The sequence below is a fragment of the Caenorhabditis elegans genome, chromosome V, assembly GCF_000002985.6.
Source record: "Caenorhabditis elegans chromosome V".
Classification (NCBI taxonomy): domain Eukaryota; kingdom Metazoa; phylum Nematoda; class Chromadorea; order Rhabditida; family Rhabditidae; genus Caenorhabditis; species Caenorhabditis elegans.
In genome coordinates this window covers 20,393,670-20,421,118 of record NC_003283.11, presented here as the reverse complement: position 1 = coordinate 20,421,118, position 27,449 = coordinate 20,393,670, and the positions used below count along the sequence as shown (strand labels likewise).

Sequence of the window (27,449 nt, the reverse complement as noted above, 5' to 3'; positions counted from 1 at the left end):
GGTCAATTTCCGTCGACCAAAAATAGACATTGCACCATGTTTTTCAGTGTCCCCGTCACGTTTTTCACCTGATTTTTGGCATTTTCCTGATGGAAACTGCTTTTAAATCTTGTTGTTACAGAATTTTTCAGTTTTTGAAGCTGGAAATTGCCTGAAAATCAAGTTTTCATAGAGATTTTCACTCTGGAAATATCCGAAAATGGTCAAAAAAACGTGAATTTTCGAGATTTTCAAGTCTAAAATTGCCTGAAAATCAAATTTTCGTTGAGATTTTCTATCTGAAATATCCGAAAATATTCCACAAACGTGTATTTTTGAGATTTTTAAGTCTGAAATTGACTGAAAATCAAGTTTTCGTTGAGATTTCGCTCTGGAAATATCCGAAAATGGTAAAAAAAACGTGAATTTTTATTTTAGCATTCTCAAGTCTGAATTTGACTGAAAATCAAATTTTTGTTGAGATTTTCTATCTGAAATATCAGAAAACGGTCCAAAACGTGAATTTTCGAGATTTTCAAGTCTATAATTGACTGAAAATCAAGTTTTCATAGAGATTTTCACTCTGGAAATATCCGAAAATGGTCCAAAAACGTGAATTTTTGACATTTTCAAGTCTATAATTGACTGAAAATCAAGTTTTCCGCTGCTTTCTGCCATTTATAACCTGAAAATGTATCGAAATCGGGTTTATTCTGTAATTTTCATCCTAAAAATTGTTGAAGATGCTCCGGAAATTGCCTGAAATTACGAATTTCTTTGTGTATTTCCTAACATTCTCAAGAAAATTGGCTGAAATTATGCTCATTTTCCCCCGGCAAAATCGTTGCCAACTGAGCTTCTCGGCCTATTTTTGGCTCCAATGAACTCAATTTCCGTGGGTTTTCCGTCCCCGAAATTAGAGAAATTCGGGTTTTTTGTTAGCCTGCTCCTCCTCTCCTCGTCGTTTCTATTGTCTCAGAGCGAATCTCGAGTGTAATAATTAAGTTTCACTTGCAACAGCCGTACTTTGGCTCCTGAATGGATTCTGAAAGTGCATGTTCGCCCACTCTCAAGGCTAGTTTTTGGCCTTGAAGCGACCAATTATGAAACGCAAAACTTTCAAAGTTTCAAGGAGTTTTTCGCGTTGAAAACTTGATTTTCGAGGTCAAATTGAGTTGAAAATCGTGTATTTTCAAACTTTTTATGGTCTTCAGCATGAAAAAGTGCTTCAGAGCATCTATTTTCCAGCTTCCACGTGCCTATAGGGCTCACGAGTTCTCCTTTTTCGGTGTTCTCTGGCGAAAATTGCACATTCATTCCGGGCAGCACGCCTGACCACGTGAGCTCCTCGAGAATGAAAAATGAGTGAGCACCACAACAAGTCTGAGCTCTGATGGAACAGATCAGAAGCACAAAAGGTGAAGCTCTAAATGCTGAAACCCTGAAAAGCTCTGAAATGGCAAAAGTGTTCTGGCCGAGAATTGAACGTTTGATTAAAAATGTGACTTTTAGAGCAATTTCGTGCTCAAAAATGCCAGGAAGCTGTCAGTTTTGATTGGAAATGTCTTTCTTTTTTTTTGCTCCACTGAACCAAATGAGCTTTAGACCTTTTGGTGCCAGACTGTCCCATCACGGTTTGATCTACAAAAAATGCGGGATTTTTTTGCCCAAAAAAAGTGACGTCAGCACGCTAAATCAGTTGAGAACTCTGCGTCTCTCTCAATTCCCGCATTTTTCGTAGATCTACTTAGATCAAACCGAAATGGTGGAAAGCCTGGCATCACGTGGGTGCTCAAAAATTATCTTTTTTACTTAAAAAAAAGCTAAGTTTCAAGTAGAATTCCGTGGCATGGGGAGCTACTTAAGATTTTCTTTGAAATTCCAGAATTCACACAATTTTAAAAATTTCCTCAAAAATTCCAATGTGAATTTTCATTTGAGCTCATGCATGAGAACTGAAATTGTTCTGAACGGAGCCATAATCTCTATCCCACGGGAGTTCCCTGAGCACCTAATCAGCTGATAACTGTGCTGCTCGACGGTCGCGAAATGGCCCCGTCACTGAACATACTCCTGCACTGCACTGCACTTATTTATGTTGATATTTGCTTGTGTTTTTATGTGCTAGTCAGTGCCTCGTTCACTCAGTGTCTTATGACCTATTTCACGTTTCGGCTAGCCGCTGTGTGTGTGTGTCCACGTGACACAATGGCGACGATCAAAGATAGCAAAAAGTCAAACTTTTTGCAATTTGGGTGCCAGCTGATACGAGAGATGGCTGCGGCTCATATAGTTTGACCTATGAGCCCGTGATGATCAGCAGGGGTTTTGACTGGAAAATTGCCAAAATTAGTGCTCAATTACCAACTTGGCCAAAAAATAAATATTTGCCAACTTGTGAAACCACCAAGAGTTGTGAAATTTGGCAAAAAATACCTACATTGGAAGTTTGAAATCGAAAGATTTCCTTAAATTTTCAGAATTTTTGCCGCTTTGGTAATTTCTGAAATTTGGCAAAATTTCAATTTTCGAGTACATCCGAAAATGAAGGAATTACGAATTTCTGAAAAATTACCAAATTTTCTGAAATTTCCGGAAAATCTGAAGAATATCAGTAATTTGAGATCTCGATAATTGTCCAAATTCAAATTTTGGAATTTTTCGAATACTCTGCATATTCCTAAATCCAGAAAAATTGCCAGTTTTGGAAAAATTTTGGTAAACGTCAAAGTTACTGAAACTGAAATTTTATGAATTTTCCCAAGAAAGATACCCTCGAATTCCGGTCATTTGGGAAATTTTCACGAGCACTGCTTCTCGATCATAAAAACCCTATTTATCATGCAAAATGACGTTTGGGTGTGGCAAAAGTTGGCTTTTAGTCTATAATTTCTGCCTAAATTTCAAAAAAAAAAGATTTTTGATTTTTCTAGAATTTTCGGCCCAAATTTGTGCCATTTTAGATTTCGCAAGCTTTGCTCAAAATTGCTCATATCACAAAATTCTGTGCCCAACAACACAAAACAGGAATAAAATTAATTTCACAAAAAGTTCATCGGGACCTTGTGACAAATGCGTGACTCATTCGCCATTCATTTAGTGCTCCGCGAGCCACAGCTGAAAAGCGAGTGGCCAGCGAGTGAGAGAGAGAGAGAGACGCAGAGTGGCTAAGAGCATTTGAACACGTGAACATGAGGAGGGGAAATGAGAAGAAGGAGGAACTTTTTTTTCCAATTTTTTCCATTTTTTTCAAAAGTTTTCTCTCTCCTCAGCCATACAGTTTTATGTATCTGTGTCAAATGTGATTCGTCGTCCCTCTGTGAAAAGGAAGTGGGCGTCTGCTGCTTCCCAGGTGACTCAAAGAGCATCGAAATGGCCAAGAAACATTTCTAATGGCAACTTTTTAGAGTGAGAAATTAGTTTTTTTGCTCACTTTTGTCACAATCGAAGAGCAACCTATTGGCCAAAATTGACCCTTGTCAGAAGATGCTTCAAATATTCGGTTAAACTCGAGATTTTCCGATTTTTGGAGTGAGCAATTGGTTTTTTGCTCAATTTTTTGCTCATTTTTGTCAGCCTGAGCTCTCTAGAAATTGTTAGCATAATGATAAATCTAGATCCTCCTTTTGGGAGCTTCTACTTTATTATTTATCAGACGGTGTAGTCTAGAATAATTGTTATTGTCAACATGATGATAATAATTTATTCCTCTGTGCATTTTTTTTTTGCTAAAAAAGAAAAATAGTGATTTTTCTGCTGAAAAGGAAGCATTTTACGATTTTTTCTTCCGAAAATTATACATTTTCTAGCAAAAAATTCGCAAAAGTTGGGAACTTTCTAAGTTTTCTGGGAATTTTTGCTCAAAAATCCTGGAAAAAGTGAAATTTGACAAAGTGGCCAAAAAGGTCAAAAAATGTAATTGCTCACATAAAAATTTATGAGAAAATGGAAATTTTGTGGAAAAATTCCAATTTCCTCATTTTTCCCGTCCCTTATCAGTATCGGACGCATGTTTTCGATAGTTTTATTGCTATGAAACGTGGCATTAAAACACAACAATTTCGAAACACACTTTCCTCAGCGTTAGGGTCTGTTGGAAAAAAGAACATACCTATAAAAATGTTTGTTCTTCACGTGTGTGATTCACTGATTCTTTGATCAGCTTCTCTCCATTTTTTTTCGGGGCAAAAATGCTCTTTTTCGAGAGAGCCAGCGAGCCCACGCCTCAGGAAGATGATAGAAAAGTGTATTTTTATCAGTTTTCCCTCTGTTCCTCCCTGATGATATCATCACACAGAATTTCCGCCACCAGGCTTTTGCTGCTCGGAGAGAAAAAGCATTGTGTGTGCCTAATTCTAATGAATTCGCAATCAGTTATTCATTAAATTGGCTTTCTCTCTTGCATAACAATGAGCGTCGTTTTTGGCACACAATCGCGGAAATTTTCGAAATTTCCGGGTTTTGTTTCGAAATGTTTCGCCGTGAAACCTTCCGCCCCGCTGTGTTGGTGTTTACCGACGAGCGAAAGTACAAGGAACTAAGTCACTGATCACCCACCTGTCTGGGTATGACGTTCCCTGGAAATGAGGTAATTTCGCACTACTGAAGCTTAAAAGTGAGGTCTGCGGCTTGAAAAACCAGATTTGAACTTAAAATCGTTGTATTTTAAGGTCAAAAGTCAGAAATCTTAGCCGAAATGCCAAAAAATTTTCATGCTTAAGCTTAAATCTTGGTCGCAAAAGCTTGAAATTCGGCTCCTAAACGGCATTTTAGACTGGAAGCTTGAAATCATCACCCAAACGTCTGAAATTCGTCATGAAACGCTTAGAATAGCTTGAGCATTTAAGCTATCACGTTTGAAGCTTCAAGCCAAAAGCATAGGATTTCGATCCAAAACTTCGTAATTTCGGTCAAAGCCTATAAGCTCAAGGCCTAAACCTTCAATTGTAACAGTTCAAAACGTGAGCTCAAACTTTTTAGTCCAAAAGCTTGAAATATGATGTGAAAGCTTTACCTTTACGCCAAAAAGCCTAAATTTAGAGCCCCCAAAGCCTGAAATGGCAGTCTACTGAGTTGTTCCATAATCTTGAAATGTAGATTCTCAAGACTGAAATCTAAATGAAAAGCCTCAAAGTTAAAGCCTAAACGCCTCCAAAGTCTCGTTTTTGAACCGTTAAGCCTCCTCGGTGCCTAAGCGGATTTTGAGATTTCTCACCAGCTTAAAGTCTGAAGTATTAAACTTGGTAGCTGAAAATCTTAAAATTTTGGACATTTTAAACATCTGCTCGTTCAGGCCGGCCGAAAAGCCGAAAAGCCAAAAGCCTGACCTCCAAAGACACACGATTTTCGAATTTCCGCGAAAATTATGTTCTTTTGATCCAAAACGAGTAGCATTTTCTCTCTGCTATTACGTAATAGCAGAGAGATTTCATCGTTTTTTTTTCCGATTCGGAAAAATCGGTGGTAGGGGAAAGTACTCTTCAAAACGTTTAGTCGACGTCGTCTTCCACTCTCCGTCCGATCGAATTGATGATCACACTCACACTCATACATGGTTTTTGGAGGGCGAAACGATTACGAAACGCTCGTCGTCTCGTTTCTACCGCCAGCCGCCGAAAAAGGAGTGCTGCTGACTCATTTTTCACTTTTGTCCCACTATACCTCGGGTACTGTTTGTACTACACACGGGTTTAGTGTTGAAGTTTCGACGAGTCTTTGATCCAAACTTTTTCGCCTTTTGGGCAAACATTGGAGTTTTCTGATTTGCTCTAGAAACGGCAAAAATTGAATATTTTTCACCAGGCTCCAAAACTGTCTGAAATTGGATTTTTGCCACATTTTCAGCCCAATTTACTGCCAAAACTGCCAATAGTTGCTATTTTACGGCGATTTGGCATATATTTTGACAACTGGTATGTACCGGAAATTTGGCATTCTATGGCATTTTTTTCCAAGCCGAGAAAATGAGCAAAAATGCCAGTTTGGATGATTTTTTGCCAGTTTTTGGAAAAAGAGAACCATTTTGAATTTGTCAACACGTTTTGACTGGAAAATGTGGAAAATATTGGCAAAATCTTTTATACAAAAGAAATTTGTCACTTTGCTATGAGTCATTATTTGTTGACGAAACTTTTACAAGTTGTTCGTTGAACAAGTGGGTCTCGCCACGAATTTCGAAAATTTTCTGAAAATCTGAAACCCCGCCAAATGCACCAAGGAACACCCTTTTTGGTGCAAACAATCTATTTGTTTGCTCATTTTCACCTGATTCGTTTCGTTTCTATCAGAAGAAAAGTGCAAAAAGTACAAAAAGTTGGTGTATATATGTATGCATTCGTTCAAAATGATGCGATACATGAAATCAGTCAAAAGACTGCGGGAGAGGATGGGTGTGTCCTTCCTGTTCTAGCGCCGATCATCGCAATGAGAATTGATTTCTTTTTCCGATTTTCCCAGATTTGCTAATTTTTTTTGGAAGTTTTCCATAAAAATTGGAATCTTGGCAACTTTTGAATTCGTTGAAAATTCAAAAATTTCGAATTTTCCACCTTTCGGCAATTTTGCCCAAGTGTTTTGAAATTTTGGCAAAACGTCGATTTTCGAATTTTCTACACTTTCGAAATAACGCCGGTTTTAAAATTTTACCAAACAAAAAATTTAACAAAATGCCAATTGTTTTGACTTTATATCTATTTTGAAACATTTCGAAATTTTGGCAATTTGCCAAATTTCGGTATTGATCAATTTTCGTAATAGATCAATTTTTGAACATTTTGGCATTTTTGGCAATTTTCAAAAAAAAAGAAAAAAAATTTTAGCACTATTTCAAATTTCGGCATTAGTCGATTATCGAAAACTCTGAATTTTCTCAAAATTTTGAATATTTCGTAATTACGCCAATTTTCAAAAAAAAAATTAGCATTTTTTGGCAATTTGCCAAATTTCGGTATTAATGTTTGAAATTGTACGAAATTTTTGAATTTTTACAAATTTTGGATATTTCGCAATTAGGTCAATTTTCGAAATATTTCATACTGTTGAATTTGGAAAAGTTACGAAATTTTGACAGAAAATCAATTTTTTCGAAAATTTACGAAATATACAACCAAATATCTGCTTTTCGTTGCAATTTTTGAAATAAAAACTGAAAACGGATTTCTAGAAACATGAATTTCCTGTAAAAATCTGTTTATGAATTTCTAAACAAAAAAAAAAGGAAATTTTATTTTCGATCGAAAATTCCTGAAAACTCAATTTTCCCGATTGAAAATCTACAGAAAACACTAGAAAAGTTGGTTTTCTAGTAGGAAAATCCCGAAATTTTCATTTTCCCGACCCAAAATTGACGTGGAAACCCCCCGCGAAAAAACAAAATTCCGTCAAATTTCCGGAAATTGTTGTGTTTCAACAAGTGATTCGTCATCACATGCATTTTTGACTGAACGTCATAGGTGTGATGATGCTTATCACTGACAATCAAAAAAACTGTCAACAGTTCTCTCTCCGTCTCTCCGTCTCTCTCTCTCATCAAACTTCCGATAAAGTCTTGAAAATCAGTGTCTGCCGGTACCCCCGCCGCTGCCGCTGCCGTCGCATGTTTTTTGATGAAAATCACGATTTCCACCGTTTTTTTCCGCTTTTTTCGGTACAAAAATTGAAATTCACTCGGTTCTTCGTTTTCTTCGTAGCTTTGCCGATTTTCAGTCGGTTCAGACAGAGAAATCTGCCAAAAAACCGAAGTTTCCAACAATTTTTCCCTTCTTCTATGATTTTTTGATCTAAAACCCCAGGAAGATCCCTTTTTTTGTTCACAAAAACTGGAAATTCACTCAGTTTCTCGTTTTGTCCGTAGCTTTGTCGATTTTCCAGTAGATTGTCATCGCGATTTTTAAATTTTCGGCATAAAAAGTCTTTGAAAATCGGATTTTCACCTTTTCCTTTCATTTTCAAGCAGGAAAACGTTATGAAAATTCCTCTTTTTTGACACGTGGTGCTAGGTTGTCTCATTATGGTTTGATCTACAAAAAATGCGGGAATTTTTTGCCCAAAAATGTGACGTCAGTACGTTTTTAACCATGCAAATTCAGTTGAAAACCTTGCGTCTCAACTCGCGCATTTTTTGCAGATCTACGTAGATCAAACCGAAATGGGGTAATCTGAAACCACGTGGTTTGATCAAAAAATTTACAACAAATTCGGCTCGACATTTCGAAAAATTCGTCTATTTTCACATTTCTCATCAGTTGTCAAGTCGGTTTTTGCACCGGAAATTGGAAAAAAAAAACTCGGCTACCAGGTGCAAAATTTCCATTGTTATTGCCTTAATCACATGATTATTAGTATTATTTCCGCATTTCCACTGATTTTTTGGAGCTTTGTTTTAGTTATGCAGAGAAAAATGGCTAAAAAGTGCCGAATTTTTAGATTTCCTCATTTTATTTATAGCTGAAACCCTGTAAACCCGATTTTCTGTTAGAAAAAACCCCTTATTCCTCAAATTTTGACCCTTTTTCGAGTATCCGTTCAAATACCTCGTGCTTCCTCATTAGTCGGCAGAACAAGCAGGGCTCTCTTTTCTCCCCGAGTTTTGATCACGTTGTAGTCCTTATTATGTCCTCGAGAGAGCAAGCTTGTGCTCCAGCTTCTGCCTATTTCCAGACTAGGGGCTCCAATCAATTTCCGCAAGTTTTTTTGCGACTCTTCTCCAATAGCGGAAGATGAACAAAAACCAAACCGTTCGTTATCTCTTATCAGTGTTGATTGGCGCAGGAGTGTCATTTTCTTGACAGTTGTGTTCACGTGACTTTCATCTACTTTGACCTATTTTTTTGAATTATGAGCGCTTCGGCTGAAGTCGGGCCATTTTTTGTCAAAAATCCCAAAATGTTGGTCCTAATTCCAATTTGAAGCCGTCTTTGAGCAAACTTCTCTGTGCAAAAATTGCAGAATTTCAGCTCAAATTTGGCTCAAAGATCTGTAAAAATCTGATTTGAAGCGTTTGAGCCAATTTCATGTATTATTTTTCGTTGAAAAATGTATTTTTCCGAAAAAAGTTGCTGTATCCCAATTCAGGCCTCAAAAATCCTAAAACTTTGGATTTAGGCCGAATTTATCGAGCTTTTGAAGAAAATGCTCATTTTTCGATGCCCATGGTCGAGTTTTCAGTCAATTTTTCTGCCGACGGACACAATTTCCAAAAAAAATTGTTCGAATTCCGTTGAATCACAAGACCCCGATTTTATTCAAATTTCGGTGTGTCTATGTGTTATTTCTCCGATTTTCGATTCCTCGTCGATCATAACATTCCGTCGTTTTTCTCCGCAAATAGCAGCGGAACAAAAAAAACGACTGTACATATACATTTCTATATTTACAGTGTCATGCTCTTCAACCCCACTGGTTCCCAACCACCTGTCGCTAGCACAAACATCTGTATTTGTACTAGTACGATTGGGAGAAAGGAGGTTTGGAGGTTAGTGAGAGCCCACACTCACTCTGCAGATGTTGGATAATCCCGTAATTACGGCTATCTATCCCCCATCTCTCACACGGTTGGTTGCCATGACTAATTTTGAGTCGAAAATTGGCCATTTTCAACTACTTTTGATTTCTGAGCCGTTGGTCTTAAAAGCTGCATTTTGTAGCACTTTGAGCTAAAAATGAAGTATTTTTTACCATTTTTTATGCCAAGTATCATTTCAATCGAACTTCCACCTTTTGGTTTGAAATTGCAGTTTCTACTAATTCGAAAGCTTAAAAATCTGCCATTTTGAGCCAAAAATGGATTCTAAACAATCTTGTATGGTCCTGAGATGCCCCAACACGGTTTGACCTACAAAAAAATGCGGGAATTTTTCGCACAAAAAATGTGATGTCAGCACTTTCTTAACCATGCGAAATCAGTTGAGCCACTCTGCGTCTCAAGTCCCGCAATTCTCGTAGATCTACGTAGATCAACCCGAAATGGGACAGTCTGACACCACGTGTATGGTCGTTTTCTAGTCGTTTGGCTGAAAAAATGTGATTTTACCATGAAATGGTGTCAATTTTGCGCAAAATATTTGCCGTCTCGATCAAGTTTTAGTGAAAGTCTGCAATTTTCAAAAAAAAAAAACAGACAACCACAAATTTTGAGTCATTTTTGACCAAAATTTGCACACAATTGTGTGTCATTCCACTGTAAAGAGCAATTTTGAATAATTGCCTCAAAAAGTCGAAAATCATCGAATTTTTGGTCATTTTTAGCCAAAATGCACATTTTCGAGCTGTACTTGGCCACAATTTCCCCAAAAAATTACGTGCCAATTATCGATGCAATCTGCCACGTCATCCATCCATCTGTAACTAACAGATGTTTCACCTGTCTTCTCTTCCAAAGACGTCAATTCACATTGCCACGTCATCATGATTCTATTGTTGTGTGTCACACACCGCCAGCCTGCCTACCTGCCCCATGAAAAGGCTTAAAAAGGCGATGTTGTTCACTACACACGCATAGAAAACATGTAATAATGATTGGTAATGAAGAAAAAAAAGAACGACGAAGCGGGCGGGCGAGAGAGGCGAACGCTTTATCGTTTTATTACTTTATTACAACCCCCTCTTCTCTGCCCGCCGCCATATACATGATACCCCACCCGCCTTGTTTCCCGTTCGAAATGCGACGAGAAATTGGTTGGAAGGGTGGTTGTAGGGAGGAGATGAAGGAGGAGGAGGAAGAAAAGGGCAGATTTGACACACACAGATGGCTGGCAGTGTTCGTCTCTGTGATGCGTCACTTTTCTCTCGTCTTGGCTGAAAATGTGTGTGTGTGTGTTCCAGACCACAAGGGCAGTCCAGCTGTTTAGCTCTGAATTTTTGATGGTCTGAAGGACTTTTGGAGCTCGAAAAACGGACTTTCCGAGTCGTTTGGAGATTTCTGAACTTTGGCAGTTTTGATCTACTTCAGCTGACTTATGGGGTTTTTCAATTAATGCTGAAAAATGTATTCAATACAATTAAGGCGTCACAACTGTATTAAAATACATATTATTATGTGTTTTATTACACTTTTTCGTTTTCCGACACTACTTGAATAGCTCCATTAGTGTTGGAAAGTGGAATATTTCGATTTTCTAATTTACCGAGTTTCTGGTATTTCTCGAATCGCCAAATTTCACAAGTTGGACCAAAAAGTCTAGAACTGCCTGTCAGTGTTAGAGCTCGAAAAATGACAAATTTTGAGATTTTCTTCTGACTTTTCGAGCCTTTTGGAATTTTTCTTGAATCGAGAATTTGCAATTTTGGCCTAATTTATTGTGGACTTAGAGCTTGAAAATGGAAAAAGTCCAATTTTCTCCAATTCGCCTAGAAAAGTCTTAAATTCCAGCTTCTCCTCCCCGCTGAACCTGCACGTAGACGCCCTCAGATGCGTCATTTGTGTCTGAAAAGTGAATTCTCTGAAAATGCATAAGCTTTATGTGTTCCTCGTGAGACAGAGAACGAACGGGGGGCAGAGAAAAACAGAGCGGCTAGTCAGCTGGTTTTCTCCCACAGCCTCTCGAACTTCCGGCTTAAAAAGTGCCCGTAGAAGAGAAAAAAAGCTTCAATTTTTGAACTTTGACCGTTTTTGAGCCAATTTCAGTAGAAAATTCGGTTTTTTAGCTTGAAAAAACGATTTCTCAAAAAAAAAATCGACATTTTCTCCGTTTTTTGAGCCGAAAAATCCGGAAAAAAGCCAATTTCCGTCTAGAAAATATGGTTTTCAGTGCAAAACTCGATTTTTCAAGGCTTTTGCCATTTTGCACTTTTCGTGTCTGCTCTCTGAAAGTGCTCAGAGCCACAGAGACCACGGACCATCATCCATTCACTGGACAAAAGGGCAGTTGACCTCAATTTCCTATTCTCTCTCTGTGCCGCCGCCAGCTGCCCTCTCTCTGAAAACAGGCGGAGCCCCGAGCAGCAGCTGTGCTCTTTTCGGTTTAGCGCAGAGAGCTCAGAGAGCAGAGGAGTTGTCTGGAATTGGTTGGACTCTACAATTCTGGAATTTTTCTGGTTTTTGAAGAGTTTTCACTCGAATTTCTGGATTTTTTTGTGAAAATTGCCTAAATTTCTTGGATTTTTGAGGAATTTCCTGATTTCCGAATGAATTTATCTCAAATTTCTCGTTTTTTGGGTGAAATTCGTCAAAACTTCATGGATTTAGAGAAATTTTCTTGAATTTTTGAGGAATTTCCTAATTTCTAAGTGAATTTTTTCGGCAGTTTTCTCTCAAATCTCTAGATTTTCACTTCATTTCGCAATGAAAATGTTGTCTGAAACTCGAGAATGTCCCATATTTGTGGTCAGTGAGAGCTCCTTGAGCTTTGCTCACTTCCTTGCTCACCGCTCTTTCTCCCCGGGCGTGTTCCACGTGATACATGTTGTTCGCTTCGCTCCGCCCTCCTTATATGGGGGCTCCGCGAGCAAATGAGCAATTTTTAGAGCTGAAAATTGAGCTTTTCCAGATTTTTTTTTGATAAAAAGTCGCGGAAATTTCGAGCTTTTTTGGGTAAAAACTTGAAAAAAAGGCAGATTTTTTGAGAATTTACATAAATTTTCTAAAATTTTTTTGCATTTTTTTGAGCAGAAAAATTCGAAAAATTCCAATATCTAGATTTTCTCATATTTTTCGATTTTTTAGGAATTTTTTTCGCCAAAACCTTGAAAATTTTAGATTTTTGCACAATTTTTAGTATTTTTTCGAATTTTCTTCAATTTTTGAGCATTTTTCCCCATTTTTCACTTGAAAATTCCATTTTTTTTACAGAAAAATTCAAAATTACTCACTCAACTACTACATCTACCCACCAATCGACATTTGAAATGCGACAAAACGAGCCGCCAGGAATGCCACGTGGCACAAAGACGCTGGCATGGTTTATGGATCGTACGGGCATTTTTGAGAAGCAGCAGCAGCAAATGATGCAAGTTAGGCGGAATTCATCGTCTGATGGTGAGTTTTACGGTCAAAATGAGTTAAAAAACGAGAAATTTGGCTGAAAATGAGTTAAAAATCGAGGAAAAATGCCTGTAAATGAGCCAGAAGTCGAAAAAATTGACCGAAAATAAGTAAAAAATCGTTGAAATTTGTTGAAAAATGGCCTGAAAGTCGAGAAAATCGGCTGAAAATGAGCCAAAAATTTGGAAAATTTGTGGAAATTTTGGATTTTCGGTGATTTTTTCCACCCAAAATTGAGTTTTCATCACAGTTTCCGCCTGAAAATCAGGTTTTACTAAAAATTTCTATTTAAATTTCCGATTTTCAGTCAGTTTTCGCAACAACCGAAAATTCGATTTCAAAGCGTTTTCCCATTGAAAAATTCGCTTTTAAGCACATTTTTCGACCGAAAAATGCGATTTTCAGCCCTTTTTCTATATGAAGTAACATTCTTGTAGGAAAATTGGAGTTTCAATACTTTTCCGCCGAGAAAAGTAGCTTTTTGTTCATTTTTCTATGTGAAAATCTATTTTTTAGACAGTTTCTTATCTGGAAAATCCAATTTCAAGCACTTTTTCAGTTCAAAAATGCGATTTTCAGAACTTTTTCCTTCTGAAAATGTGCTTTTCAGCACTTTTTCTATATGAACGTTGGAGTTACAATACTTTTTCGCCGAGAAAAGTAGCTTTTTGTTCATTTTTCTACCTGAAAATCTAATTTTTAGGCAGTTTCTTATCTGGAAAATCCAATTTCAAGCACTTTTTCAGTTCAAAAATGTGATTTTCAGCACTTTTTCCTTCTGAAAATCGGGGTTAAAGAGATTATTCGCTATAAAAAATCCAATTTTCATAGATTTTAACCCCGGAAGCTTTGATTTTGGAAGCTTTTTCAGTGCAAATATTGCATTTTCCGCCCAAAACCTGGATTTTCAGTCATTTTTTCCCTATTTTTCCTCCAAAAACCCTCAGAAACAACAGTTCCTCGACACCATATTTTCTTCTTTTTTTTGGAAGATTTTCTTCAAGTGATCGCCTGCCTGCCTGTCTTCTTCTTCTTCGTCGTCGTTTTTTCCCATAATTTCTCTGTTTCTCTCTCACTCTCTCTCTCGGTGAAGGGGTTGGATAGTGTTCTACCAGCAGAAGCATCCTGGAAACTGGATTTTCCATCCTTTTTCCGCGACTTTTTCTCGTCATTAGAAGAAGAAGAAGAAGAAGTTCCTGGTTTAGGCTTCTGCTGCTGCTGTTATATCACTTTTTGGTCGGGATTTTTCGACGTTAAAAGCTGAAAAAACGAGATTTTCAACCTGAAAAACTTGAAAATTTGGTCAAATTTGAAGTTTTTAGAGCTAAAAAGATCAAAAAAGCCTCCTTGAATTGTCTGAAATTCAAGTTTTCCACCTGAAAATTTCAATTTTCCACCTGAAAATCGAAGCTTTTCATCTTGAAATTGCCGTAAATCAAAAAAAAAATTAAAAAATTCCCCAAATTTTGATTTAAAAGATTAAAAAATTAAAAATTCGCCGCAGCTTCAAATTGCTATTTTTGACTGAAAATCTAAGCTTTTTGGAAAAAAAATTACACATTTTCGCTAAAATGTAAGATTTTCAGCTTGAAATTCACATTTTTTGAAAAATAATTCGAAAATTCTGAAGAACTGAAAATAATTCGAAAATTCGAATTTCAACAATATTTTTGGCATTTTTGTCTGGAAATTTGCCTTTTAATTGAAAATTTTCCAGGAAATTTGAATTTTCCCTCAGAAATTTGAATTTTCAGTAGAAATTTTGAATTTTCAGTCAAAAATTTGAATTTTTAGTCATGAAATTTGAATTTTTAGTCATGAAATTTGAATTTTTAGTCAGAAATTTGAATTTTCAGTAGAAATTTTGAATTTTCAGTCAAAAATTTGAATTTTCTGTCAAAATTTGAATTTTCAGTAAAAAATCTTAATTTTTAGTCAAAAATTTTTAAAATTTCAGTCAGAAGTTTTTATATATTTCTTTTTTTAATTTTTAAATCAATTTTTGAGTTAAAAAATTGCATGTTTTGCTGAAAATCTGATTTCCAACACAAATTTCGCCCTAGAAATGCTATTTTTTGCTAGAAAATCGACTTTTTTTGCTGAAAATTGGCCACAAAATTTTGATTCTAACTTTTTTTTTTCAAAATTTGACCTTAAAAATTCGATTTTTTAACCGTTTTCCCCCTGAAAAATCCCGCAATTTATTCAATTTTCATTCTTCAGACTCAAAATCGACAACACCATCGGCTCAGCAACAATTTCAACAACAACAGCAACAGCAGCAAAAAAAGCAAAAACGATATCGAAAAACGTTGAGTCAACAGGGAACCACACGGAAAGAAGCATTCGGTGGAAGTCAGGCTATGAGTGAAAGTTCAGAAGAAGGCACAGCTATTATTTGTGAGTTTTTATTTTATTTTTTGGCTGAAAAATACAAAAAATTTGGGAAAAAATCGAGAAAAATGACTGGAAAATGAAGATTTTTTCGATAAAATTTAGGCTATGATCGGAATTTTCTGTGAAAATTCGAAATTTCTAGCTGAAAAACTAAAAATTGCTCCGGAAAAAACAATTTTTTTAATGCAAAAATCGAAATTCCAGCTTAATATTGTAATTTTTTACTAAAAATTCAAATTCCCCCTGAAAATTTGAATTTACCTCAAAAAATAATTATTTTTAACTGAAAGTTCAAATTTCTGACTGAAAATTCAAATTTTGACTGAAAATTGAAATTTCTGACTGAAAAATTCAAGTGTCTGACTAAAAATTCAAATTTTGACTGAAAGTTCGAATTTTCGATGAAAATGTTCAAATTTTTCCCTAAAAATTCAATTTTCTGACTGAAAATTCAATTTTCTGACTAAAAGTTCGATTTTCTGTCTGAAATTTCAAATTTCTGACTGAAAATTCAAATTTCTGACTGAAAATTCAAATTTCATGACTAAAAATTCAATTTTCTGACTAAAAAATTCAAATTTTGACTGAAAGCTCGAATTTTCGATGAAAATATTCAAATTTTTGACCCAAAATTTCAAATTTTTCCCTAAAACTTCAATTTTCTGATTGAAAAGCTCAAATTTTGTATGAAAAATTCAAAATTTTCAGTTTCAAATTCAAATTTTGACTGAAAAATTCAAATTTTGACTGAAAATTCAATTTTATGACAAAAAATTCAAATTTTGAATTAAATTCAAATTTTTGACTAAAAGTTCAAATTTTGACTGAAAAATTCAAATTTCTGACTGAAAAATTCAAATTTCTGACTGAAAATTCAATTTTATGACAGAAAATTCAAATTTCTGACTAAAAATTTGAAATTCTAGCCGAAAATTCAATTTTATAACTGAAAATATCAACAAAAAAAAAACTGAAAAATTCAAATTTTTCACTAAAAAAAACCTCCAAATATTCAAAAATTCACCCAATTTTCAGCCACTGCTCTGACGTCATCAGGAGCCCCAAGCTGTGCCACACCAGGAATTTCAGCCGCCACTACTACAGCTAACGGCAATAATAATGAGGAATATTGGTTCTATGACGTTGCAACTGATGGATATTATTACGAACAAAATGGTGCAAAAGGATGGAGGAGAAGGCAACCGAATCAGGCGGTACATAAAAGTGCTGGAAAAGATTCGGTACGCGATTTTTCTGCTGAAAATTTGAAAAATTTGGCTGAAAATTGAGTATTTTAGTGGAAAAAAATCGAGAAAATCGGTCTGAATACTGAAGATTCTGACTGAAATTCGGAAAAAATCGGCTGAAAATTGGTCAAAAACTGGAGAATTTTCCCTAAAATCGGCTTAAAATCTCAAATTTCTATGTAAAATTTGAGGAAAATCGGTGTTAAAAACTGGTATTTTCGTTATTTGGTTAAAAACTGAAGGTTTTTCTGAAAATTTTCTGAAAAAATCGAGAAAAATCTATTAAAAATTGTAGATTTTGACTGAAATTTGAAAAAATTAAAATTTCGGCGAAAATTTTATTAAATTATCTGAATTTAAAAAAAAAATCTGAATTTTCGCTTGAATCGCCTGAAAATTTTTAAAATTCCTATGAAAAGCTGGAAAAAAAAAGAATTTTCAGTAAAATCGGCTGAAAATTTCAAATTTTAGTGAAAAATTCCAGAAATTTGACTGAACTCCGAGATTTTATCGGAAAATTTGGAGAAAATTGATTGAAAACTGTAGATTTTCACGTGAAGTTTTAAAATTTTCCACTTTTTCGACTGGAAATTTTTAAAATGTTGAGCTTTTCAGCTACAAAAGTGTGCATTTTTGGCCTAATTTTCGTCCAAAAACTGAATTTTTGAAGTGATTTCAAGCTATTTTTTTTACGATTTTTGAGCTGAAAATATGTATTTTTCCACGTGTTTCGGCCCAATTTTCGATCTTTGAGCTCCTTTTTCCGCCGACAAATTGCTCATTTTTGGGTACTTCCGACAAGTCTCTGAAGTCATTGTATTGCACTTTAAGAACACATCGTCCTTTTACTGGAATTGAGCACACAGAAACAGCTCAGAATATATATGTATCCGGAGAAAGAGCACATGTACTTTGGAGCTCTCAGACGTATTCTAAAGCTCTTTGGCCTCACTGGACCATTTTTGAATTTTCAACACGGAGGGGCTGGAAAAGTAGGAAATTTCCTGTAAAATCCAAATTTTTAGCTACAAAAGGTGACTGGAAACCTAATTTTTAGCTTCAAAATTGCTTGAAAATTGGTTTTTTAGCTGGAAATTTGACTGGAAATAAGGTTGTTGCATAGATAATTCTAAAAATTTGATTTTCGGCTAGAAAAGTGTCGGTAAAGCTTACTTTTTGGAAGAAAATATGGAAGAAAAATGGATTTTTAGCTGGAAAATTGGCTGAAAACCTGATTTTGTGGATGAAAATAATCTAAAGAACGGATTTTTAGCTTGAAAAGTGTCTGAAAACCTGTTTTTTAGCTGGAAAGTTGACTTAAAGTAATTTTTTTTCATTTTTGCATAGAAAATTGTCTAAAAAATTTGATTTACGGCTAGAAAATTCACTTTTTCCCATAAAAAATATCCCAAATTCCCGGAAAATTCCCATTTTTTTCCAAGAACCTCCTCACAAATGACTCATTTTTCCGATTGCTTCTGGGTCTGAAAGTGCTGAAAAACAAGCGCGCTTTTCTCTGAATCTCTCTCCCTCATTCTCTGAAAGCTCTGCGAATGCTCAATGAGCCCATGTGACTCGGAGTTCAACGGAACTTGGAGGGGTAATTTCAGTGAGAAAGGGGGCTAAAATATGAGAATTCTGTGAAGAGTTTGTGAAGATTGCACTGATATTTTGAATAAAAATGGATAATTTTCTTTTTTTTTTCCAACGATTTTCAATCAGAAAAAAGTACATTTTTCGACAGTTTTTTGGTGTTTCTAGCTAATTTTCACAATTTATAAGTCAAAATTCATTGAAAAAATGAAATTTCTGACTGATTCGAAGCTTTTCCGGCTAATTTACGTCAATTTTCACTGAAAAATGGTATTTCTAACTACTTTCAAGCTTTCTGGCTAATTTACTTAAATTTTCACTAAAAATTGGTATTTTAGACATTTTCAAGCCTTTTGTAAGCCAAAAAACTGATTATAAGTCAAATTTCATTGAAAAAATGAAATTTCTGACTGATTCGAAGCTTTTCCGGCTAATTAACGTCAATTTTCACTGAAAAGGGGAATTTCTAACTATTTTCAAGCTTTTTCGGTTAATTTACGTCAATTTTCACTGAAAAACCTGAAATTTTTACTGTTTCAAGCTATTTGCGGCCACCAAAAAAACCTGTTTTCCAGTGATTTTTTTCAAGAAAACTCGAATTTCCATTTATTTTCAAGATTTTCCGTCTAATTTACATCAATATTCACTGAAAAAGTTCAATTTCAGGCTTTTTAAAGCTTAAAAGCTGATTTTCTTGTCAATTTTCTCCAAAAAACTCGAATTTCCAACTATTTTCAAGCTTTTTCTTGTCAATTCCCCAGTCAATTTTTCCCCTGAAAAAGTTCATAATTTCCCATGAAAACTCGTTTTTTCCTTCTTCTTTTTGTGAATGACCATCTTAATGACAAAAACAAGAAGAAGAGATGAGTATGTTTTGATCGTCTTTTTCTCGTTCTTAGAATGCCCCCCACGAGAGAAATTGAAAAAACAAGTCTATTCGGACTGATGGAACGTTTTTGACACTTTTTCACTAGAGAAAAGGGGCTGAAAATGGACTTTAAGCCGAGAAAAACTGAAAATTACCGAAAAAGCTGAAAAAGGCTCAAATTTTCGAGTTCCCCGTGAGATTTTATGAAAAAAATGACAAAAGTCACTGAAAATCGAGAAAAATCTAGAGAAAAAATTGCATAAAAACAGAGAAAAATTCGAAAAATTCGAAAAAATTGGGTAAAAATACTTGAAAATTCACTCAAATGTGAAAAAATTGAAATTTAGCTGAAAAAAGGCTCTGAAAATGGAATTTTTCGGCCCCAAAGCCATTGAAGAAACTATTGAGCCTGAAAAAATGTGAAAAAATTACCGAAAAACGGAGAAAAGCACTGAAATTCTTGAAATTTTCAATTTTTTTTCTACTTGAAATGAATAAAATTCGAGAAAAGTGGAGGAAAAATAGTTGAAAATTCGCTTAAATTTGAAAATTGTGAAATCTCGCTGAAATTTTCTGAAAATTACGGAAAAAAGCTCTGAAAATGCGAATTTTAGTTTTAAAAAATTCGCCAAAACTGCTGGAAATGCTAAAGTGCTCGAGAAAATACGATTTTTGTATCAAAAAAACCAAAAAAAAACCCATATTTTTGCCGCTTTTTTTGCCGATTTGCCGGAAATTTTCTTTTTCAACAAATTGCCGGTTTGCTGATTTGCCGGAAATTTTCATTTTCCGGTAATTTGCCGGTTTGCCAATTTGTCGGAAATTTTCATTTTCTGGCAACTTGCCGATTTGCCGGTTTGCCATTTTTCCGGAAATTTTTAATTCCGACAATTTACCGGCAATTTTTCTTGTGAAAAAACATTGGAAAACCCCAATTTTCACATGAAACCCCGGAAAATAGAAGAAAAACTTTAAATTTTCATTTAAAAAAAAAAATGAAATGAATAAAATTCGAGAAAAGTGGAGGAAAAATAGTTGAAAATTCGCTTAAATTTGAAAATTGTGAAATCTCGCTGAAATTTTCTGAAAATTACGGAAAAAAGCTCTGAAAATGCGAATTTTAGTTTTAAAAAATTCGCCAAAACTGCTGGAAATGCTAAAGTGCTCGAGAAAATACGATTTTTGTATCAAAAAAACCAAAAAAAAAAACCCATATTTTTGCCGCTTTTTTTGCCGATTTGCCGGAAATTTTAAATTTCAGCAACTTGCCAATTTGCCGGAAATTTTCTTTTTCAACAAATTGCCGGTTTGCTGATTTGCCGGAAATTTTCATTTTCTGGCAATTAACTGATTTCCCAGAAATTTTCAATTCTGGCAACTTGCCGATTTGCCGGGAATTTTCATTTGGGGCAAATTGGCGGTTTGCCGATTTGCCGGAAATTTTCATTTTCGGCAATTTGCCAATTTGCCGGAAATTTTCTTTTTCAACAAATTGCCGGTTTGCTGATTTGCCGGAAATTTTCATTTTCTGGCAATTAACCGATTTCCCAGAAATTTTCAATTCTGGCAACTTGCCGATTTGCCGGGAATTTTCATTTGGGGCAAATTGGCGGTTTGCCGATTTGCCGGAAATTTTCATTTTCGGCAATTTGCCAATTTGCCGGAAATTTTCTTTTTCAACAAATTGCCGGTTTGCTGATTTGCCGGAAATTTTCATTTTCCGGTAATTTGCCGGTTTGCCAATTTGTCGGAAATTTTCATTTTCTGGCAACTTGCCGATTTGCCGGTTTGCCATTTTTCCGGAAATTTTTAATTCCGACAATTTACCGGCAATTTTTCTTGTGAAAAAACATTGGAAAACCCCAATTTTCACATGAAACCCCGGAAAATAGAAGAAAAACTTTAAATTTTCATTTAAATTGTCCTAAAAGCCTCAAAAATCTCAAATTTTCACGTATTAAACCCCAAAAAATTCTCAAAAACTCGATTTTCAGTGTGAAAACTAAATTTTCTTATTAAAAATAGCTTTCGATTTTCCATCCCAAAATCACGCAAAAAAACCCTCTATTTTTACAGGAAGTAGCTCATATGAACGTGAATGGACCCTCAAAATACAACCAATTGCTCGCCGCCCAGGCCGCCGCCGCTCAGGCCGCCTTCCTTCAACAGGCCTTCCAACTTCAGGCTCAACAGCAGGCTTCTCAGGCCCCACAAGGAGCCCACGCACCACCACCACCACAACAGCAGCAGCAGCCAACAATGCGATATTATGATGCAAATTCGGATGGATTCTTTTATGAAATGGCATCAGTTGACGGGTGGAAGCGTCGGCAACCGAATAAGCCTGTTTCAGCATCGGTCCCCGCTGGAATTACACGTCCTTATAGCCAGAGGCCTGCTGCACAGGTAAATTTTCAAATTTGAATTGTAAATTTGAATTTCGCGACGAAAAATGACCCAGAAACGGTCAAAATTCGGATTTTTCGCCAAATTCTGACCTAAAAAGTCGGAAAATTCATAATTTCCTGAAAAATTAGTTGGAAATATGAATTTTCTTTTTTTTTTATTTTTACTTCGAAAAATTTTTAAAAATTTGAATTTCCTCAAAAATGCACAGGAAATTCGATTTTCTGATAATTTTTTTTTTCAAAAATTCAAATTCAAATTTCGCCCCAAAAATATAATTAAAAATTCGAAATTTCAATAAAAAATTCTCTGAAAATATTTTTGATTATCTGAAAAAAAAATTTATATATATATATATATATTTTCTGGAAAAAATATCAAAAATTCTGAATAATATCCAAAAAAAACCCGAAAACTGGAAAAAAATCTGAAAGCCAGAAAAATTAGAAATATTTTTTAAAATTGGCTCTAAAATCCCTAAAATTCCGATAAAAACCCACAAATTCACAAAAAAAATTCTCCAAAAAATTGCAAAAAAAAAATCCCTAAATCTCCTTAAAATTCCTATTAAAATTAAATAATATACTAAAAATCTCCAAAAAATTGCAAAAAAATCCCTAAAACCCCCTTAAAAAGATCCAAAAAATCCCAGAAATCTTCCAAAATTCTACCAACTCCCTAAAAATCGCTTCAAAGCCCAGAAAAATCCCCAAAAAACAGCCTAAAAACGTTCTAAATTCCACGAAATTTCCAAAAAGTCCGCAAAAATTGCAAAAAAAATCCCTAAAAACCTCAATAAGTTCCAAAAATTCGCAAAAAAAATCCCTAAAACCCCCAAAAAGATCCAAAAAATTCCAGAAATCTTCCAAAATTCTATGAATTTCCTAAAAATTTCTTAAAAGCCCAGAAAAATCGCAAAAAAAACTTCCAAAACTCTCTAAAATTCCCCAAAAACTTCCAAAAAGTCCGCAAAAATTGCAAAAAAAAAATCCCTAAAAACCTTCCAAAACTCTCAAAATTTCCCCCAAAATCTCCAAATTTTCAGCAAATTCCACAAGAAGTTGCTGCTCCATATCATCCATCTACTGCTGCTCCAACATCTGGAGCATCCTCATACGGAGCCGCCCTGGCACGTGGCCAATTCCCCCGTAACACTGTTAAACACGACGAAAAATGTGCACAAAATGCTCAGCAGCAGCAGCCACGTGGTGATTCTACGTCATCAAGTCAGTGCGGGGACACATTTGCCGAGCTCTTCAGCTCATCGGATCCCGTCTACATTCCACGCCCGAGTGCTCTGAATTTGGAGCAAAAAGCTGTGTCGCCGTCGGAAAACTCGACGGCAGCACTGTTTGACGCGGTTTTGGCCGATTTTGGAGGCTTTAAGGTGAGAAAATTGCGAAAATTTGCTGAAAAATGAGCCAAATTAGGCTAAAATTGGTAGTAAAAACCGAAAAATTGGCAAAAATCGGCTGAAAATGGAAAAACTTAAATTTGGTTCAAAAAAGAGCCAAAATTGGCAAAAAAAAGAGCCAAAATTGGCGAAAATTTGGCTCAAATTCACAAAATTTGCCGAAAAATTGAATTTTTGAACTATAAATTTGAATTTTCCCCAGAAATTTCGATTTTTGAACTCAAAAACTGCGAATTTCACTGAAAATAGCTGAAAAAATCTCAATTTTTAACCCAAAAAATTGTAATTTTCCCGAAAGTTCAAAAATTTGGCTAGAAATCCACTTTTTAGCTTGAATTTTCAAATTTTTGAAAAAAAAAATCAGATTTCAAGCCAAAAAATCAACTTTTTCACCCGAAAAAATGAGTTTTTCAGCTGAAAATCGTGGAAAATCCAAATTTTTTTTACTAAAAACTTCCAAAATTTTGGCTGAAAAGGGAACCCTTTTTTTCAGCTTGAACTTCAAAATTCAGACTAAATATTCAGATTTCAAGGCGAAAAATCAACTTTTTCACCCGAAAAATTTTTTTTAGATAAAAATCATGGAAAATCCAAATTTTTTAATTAAAAAAAATCAATTTTCAGCCAAAAACTTGGATTTTTCACCCGAAAATTCGAATTTTTCCTGGAAAATCCAAATTTCTTACCCAAAAAATCTCTAATTTTCCTCTATTTCCAGGCAACATCAGCAAATCTCAATCCACTTCTACCAGGAATATCATCATCGCAAAGTCCGATGAAAGGAGAATCATGGAATTCGTTCCGAAGTTGCTCACTTTTCAGTCCAATTAAGCCGTCGAAACGGGCTCCTCTGAGCTCCAACGGTCTACAGACACAGGCTTCTGCTGCTGCTATGGAAGATTTCGATGATGATTCGACGATGAAAATGTTGATTCAAGATTTGGATAAACTGTGGGCAAATAGTCCGGTTTCAGGCCTAAATCAGGCTTAAATTTGGATGAAAGCGGTGGAAAATTGAAGTTTTTAGCTGAAAATTCAAATTTCCCGCCAAATCCAAATCCCCCGATTTTTAGTACTATAGATCGCAATTTGTCTGTAATTTTTCTCGTTTTCCACCCACTCATTTGATTGTATATATAGATTTTTTTTTTGCAGTTTTTTTTCCACAAAATTCCCATTTTTCCCATTAATTTTAGACCACTGGTGGTGTTTTTTTTTTGTTTGAAAATGTACTTTTCCTTCCCCTGATAGCCACGTTCTATTCCTCCCACCCTCGCAGCAGTATTTTTTTCGAATTTTTTGCAATATTTAGACCCCCCATTTTTGGATTTTTATGGGCTTTTTGGGCTGAAAATGGAGAGTTTTTGGCAAAAATTGGATTTTTATGTGAATTTCCGAGAAATTTTAGTGAAAAATCCTGATTTTTCAAATTAAAAATCGACCTTTTTGCAGAATTATTTAATTTTTATCATAAAAAAAAGACAATTTTTGAGTTTGTCTGAAAATTTCAGAAATTTGAGCTCAAATTGTATATTTTCTGGAACTTTTTCGATTTTTGCTACGAAAAAATTGAATTTTTTTGAAATTTTTGAAAAATTTGAGCTGAAAATTAGAATTTCCTGAATTTTCAACTTTTCCATGAAAAAATTGAATTTTAGTAGAATTTTTCAAAAATTTGAGCTTAAAATTGGAATTTTTCTGAATTTTCAAATTTTCTATGTAAAAATTGAATTTTTCTGGAAAATTTCGAATTTTCCAACCCAAAAACCTCATAGATCTGAATCCTAGGATATTACTGTAGCAAAAGTAGACTCCGCCCACTTTTTCACATATTTTTTTTTGAAAATTTTTTGAATTCAACATTCCCGTAGTCAGTATCGCAATTTTTTTTTCGATTTTTTTCTTGTCCCCCTGTAATTTGTAGACCCTAATTTTCGCGTCACTGGCACTGTGCCAAAATATTCATATTACTGTAGTTTTTTGGTCCCTCAACACAAGTTTTCGTGTTTTCCACACACACATCCGCCCACACACAATTGATACGTAGTCCGAGAAGCTTCATATTTCACTTTGCCCCTCTTTTTTTTTTGTCTGAAAATATTTTATTTTTTGAGATTTTCAGACGCAAAACTTTCATTTAAATGAACTATTCTAGAAGAATTTGTAGTGTTTTTTGAACAGAACATTTTCAGGAAAAAACTGCCGAAAGTTTTCAAATCCGGCATTTTGCAGATTTACCGGGAATTCTAATTTTCGGAAAATTGCTGGTGTGTCGGTTTGCCGGAAATAATATATTTTCGGAAAATTGCCGGTTTGTCGGAATTTTTCAATTCCGACAATTTACCGAATTACCGGATATTTACAATATTCGGAAAATTGCCGGTTTGATGGAAATTTTCATTTTCGACTAGTTGTCGATTCGCCAATTTGCCGAAAATTTTCAATTCCCCCAATTTGCCGATTTGCCGGAAATTTTCATTTTCGGCAAATTGCCGGTTTGCCGGAAATTTTTGATTCCGGCAATTTTTCGGTTTGCCGATTTGCCGGAAATATTCATTTTCGGCAAATTGTCGATTTACCGGAAATTTTTCATTTTAGGAAAATTTCTGATTTGCCGAGTTGCCAGAAATTTTCGATTCCAGCAAATTTCCGATTTGCCGGAAAGTTTAATTTTCGGCAAATGGCCGGTTTGCTAATTTGCCGGAAATTTTCAATTTCGACAAGTTGCCGGTTTTCCAATTTGCCGGAAATTTTGATTTTCGGCAGTTTGCCGTTTTGGCAATATGCCGGATATTTTCGATTCCGGCAAGTTGCCGGTTTGCCGATTTGTCGGAATTTTTCAATTCCGACAATTTACCGAATTACCGGATATTTACAATATTCGGAAAATTGCCGGTTTGATGGAAATTTTCATTTTCGACTAGTTGTCGATTCGCCAATTTGCCGAAAATTTTCAATTCCCCCAATTTGCCGATTTGCCGGAAATTTTCATTTTCGGCAAATTGCCGGTTTGCCGGAAATTTTTGATTCCGGCAATTTTTCGGTTTGCCGATTTGCCGGAAATATTCATTTTCGGCAAATTGTCGATTTACCGGAAATTTTTCATTTTAGGAAAATTTCTGATTTGCCGAGTTGCCAGAAATTTTCGATTCCAGCAAATTGCCGATTTGCCGGAAAGTTTAATTTTCGGCAAATGGCCGGTTTGCTAATTTGCCGGATATTTTCGATTCCGGCAAGTTGCCGGTTTGCCGATTTGCCGGAAATTTTAATTTCAGGAAATTTGCCGGAAATTTTAATTCCAGGAAATTTGCTGGTTTGCAAATTTGCCGGAAATTTTAATTCCAGGAAATTTGCTGGTTTGCAAATTTACCGGAAATTTTTAATTACTGCACGTTGCCGATTTGCCGGAAATTTTCGGAAATTTGCCGGAAATTTTACAATTACTGTAAATTTTCATTTTCGAAAAATTGCCCGATTCGCAGGAGCAAAAACGATAAAACTTGTATTTTTTTAAAGTTTTATTCAAAAAATAAAAATTAAAAATCAAAAAATTATCTTCCCATGAGCATTCCCATGAGTCCAGGACGGTACATTCCCATACCCATACCGTAACCCATTCGCCGCATACCGTAACCGCCCATCATTCCCGGATAACCATGGTAGCCGCCCATCATTCCTGGGTACCCATATCCATAGCCTGGAAAAATAGGAAAGTATTTTTTAAAAAAGTTAAGAAAATCCAAAAAATTGATTTTCGAAATTTTTTTAATTTTGAAAATGCCCCTTTCCAAACTCAAATTTTCTGCTGATTCTAAAAACCTACTTTTCATAGTTTAAAACCCAAAAATAACCGAGTTACAGCGGTTTTGGCGCGTGCCGCCAAGAGAAGAGAGAGCGCAGAGAAAGCAGACACGCTACCTGTCTGCGCTCTTCCCACTCTCTCGCTGCGCCGTACGAAAACCGCTGTAACTCCGTCATTTTTGCAGTTAAACTCATGAAAAGAATATTTTCAGAATCAGAAGAAAATTTCGGTTCAGATGAAATCTTAAAATTTCAGAAGAAAAAATTCCTGAAAAACTCACCATACTGCATTGAACCTGCCACCAGAGCCAACAAAAATACCAAAATTACACGAATCATTATACAATCTTTATCTGTTTATCACCTATCATATCACCTGTTCCTTATAAACCCATTTACTGATCTATTGAACTGATAAAAACAAGGAGTTCGACGAATTGTTCAGTGACGTGAGGTGGTTTCAATCTTTAAAGGTCACTGGTTTCGTTGAAAAAATTGGTTTCGACAAAAAAAAAGAGTCTTGTTTGATACATGTGTCTTCTGATAAGACAACGATTATCATAAATCACATGAGATGTATAAATTGCTATATGAAAAAAATTTCAAAGAAAATTTAAATTCTAAAAACTCGAAAAAAAAATTTTGTTGGAAAATTATTTTTTCTTCACTTTTCCATACCACAATTTCCTTCCTATTTTGAAAATATACTTTTTCACTTCAAAACTCACAAATAACCAAGTTACAAAGACTTTTGCATACCGCGCG

General features: G+C 35.2%; 2 protein-coding genes and 1 non-coding gene across 5 annotated transcripts; 2 read left to right on the top strand and 1 right to left on the bottom strand.

Annotated features, from left to right (window-relative positions):
• Positions 1-9,359: 9,359 nt before the first annotated feature.
• On the top strand, positions 9,360-25,043 carry F53H2.3 (WW domain-containing protein; the record flags this gene model as incomplete). 3 transcript variants are annotated; one of them, NR_070282.1, is made up of 7 exons in its annotated part: positions 9,360-9,451; positions 12,767-12,952; positions 15,182-15,358; positions 16,391-16,596; positions 21,140-21,469; positions 22,515-22,856; positions 23,602-23,874. NR_070282.1 is itself a non-coding variant. In NM_001269987.3 (6 exons), the coding sequence occupies 6 exons, from the start codon at positions 12,823-12,825 to the stop codon at positions 23,872-23,874; spliced, it is 1,458 nt and encodes a 485-aa protein (NP_001256916.1). The 3 variants fall into 3 exon arrangements, 2 of the variants coding, with proteins under 2 accessions (NP_001256916.1, NP_001256917.1); NM_001269987.3 differs by lacking the exon at positions 9,360-9,451 and having other exon boundaries at positions 12,823-12,952; positions 23,602-25,043; NM_001269988.3 differs by lacking the exons at positions 9,360-9,451; positions 12,767-12,952 and having other exon boundaries at positions 15,322-15,358.
• On the top strand, positions 24,647-25,048 carry F53H2.4. Its single transcript, NR_070281.1, has one exon. It is a non-coding gene; the product is annotated as an Unclassified non-coding RNA F53H2.4 (non-coding RNA).
• Positions 25,049-26,383: 1,335 nt separating this feature from the next.
• Positions 26,384-27,046, bottom strand: cnc-7 (CaeNaCin (Caenorhabditis bacteriocin)). Its single transcript, NM_075529.5, has 2 exons — positions 26,966-27,046; positions 26,384-26,580 (listed from the first exon to the last, which is right to left on the bottom strand). Exons 1-2 carry the CDS (start codon positions 27,021-27,023, stop codon positions 26,435-26,437), a joined length of 204 nt encoding a protein of 67 aa, NP_507930.1. The 5' UTR covers positions 27,024-27,046; the 3' UTR covers positions 26,384-26,434.
• Between the last annotated feature and the right edge of the window lie 403 nt (positions 27,047-27,449).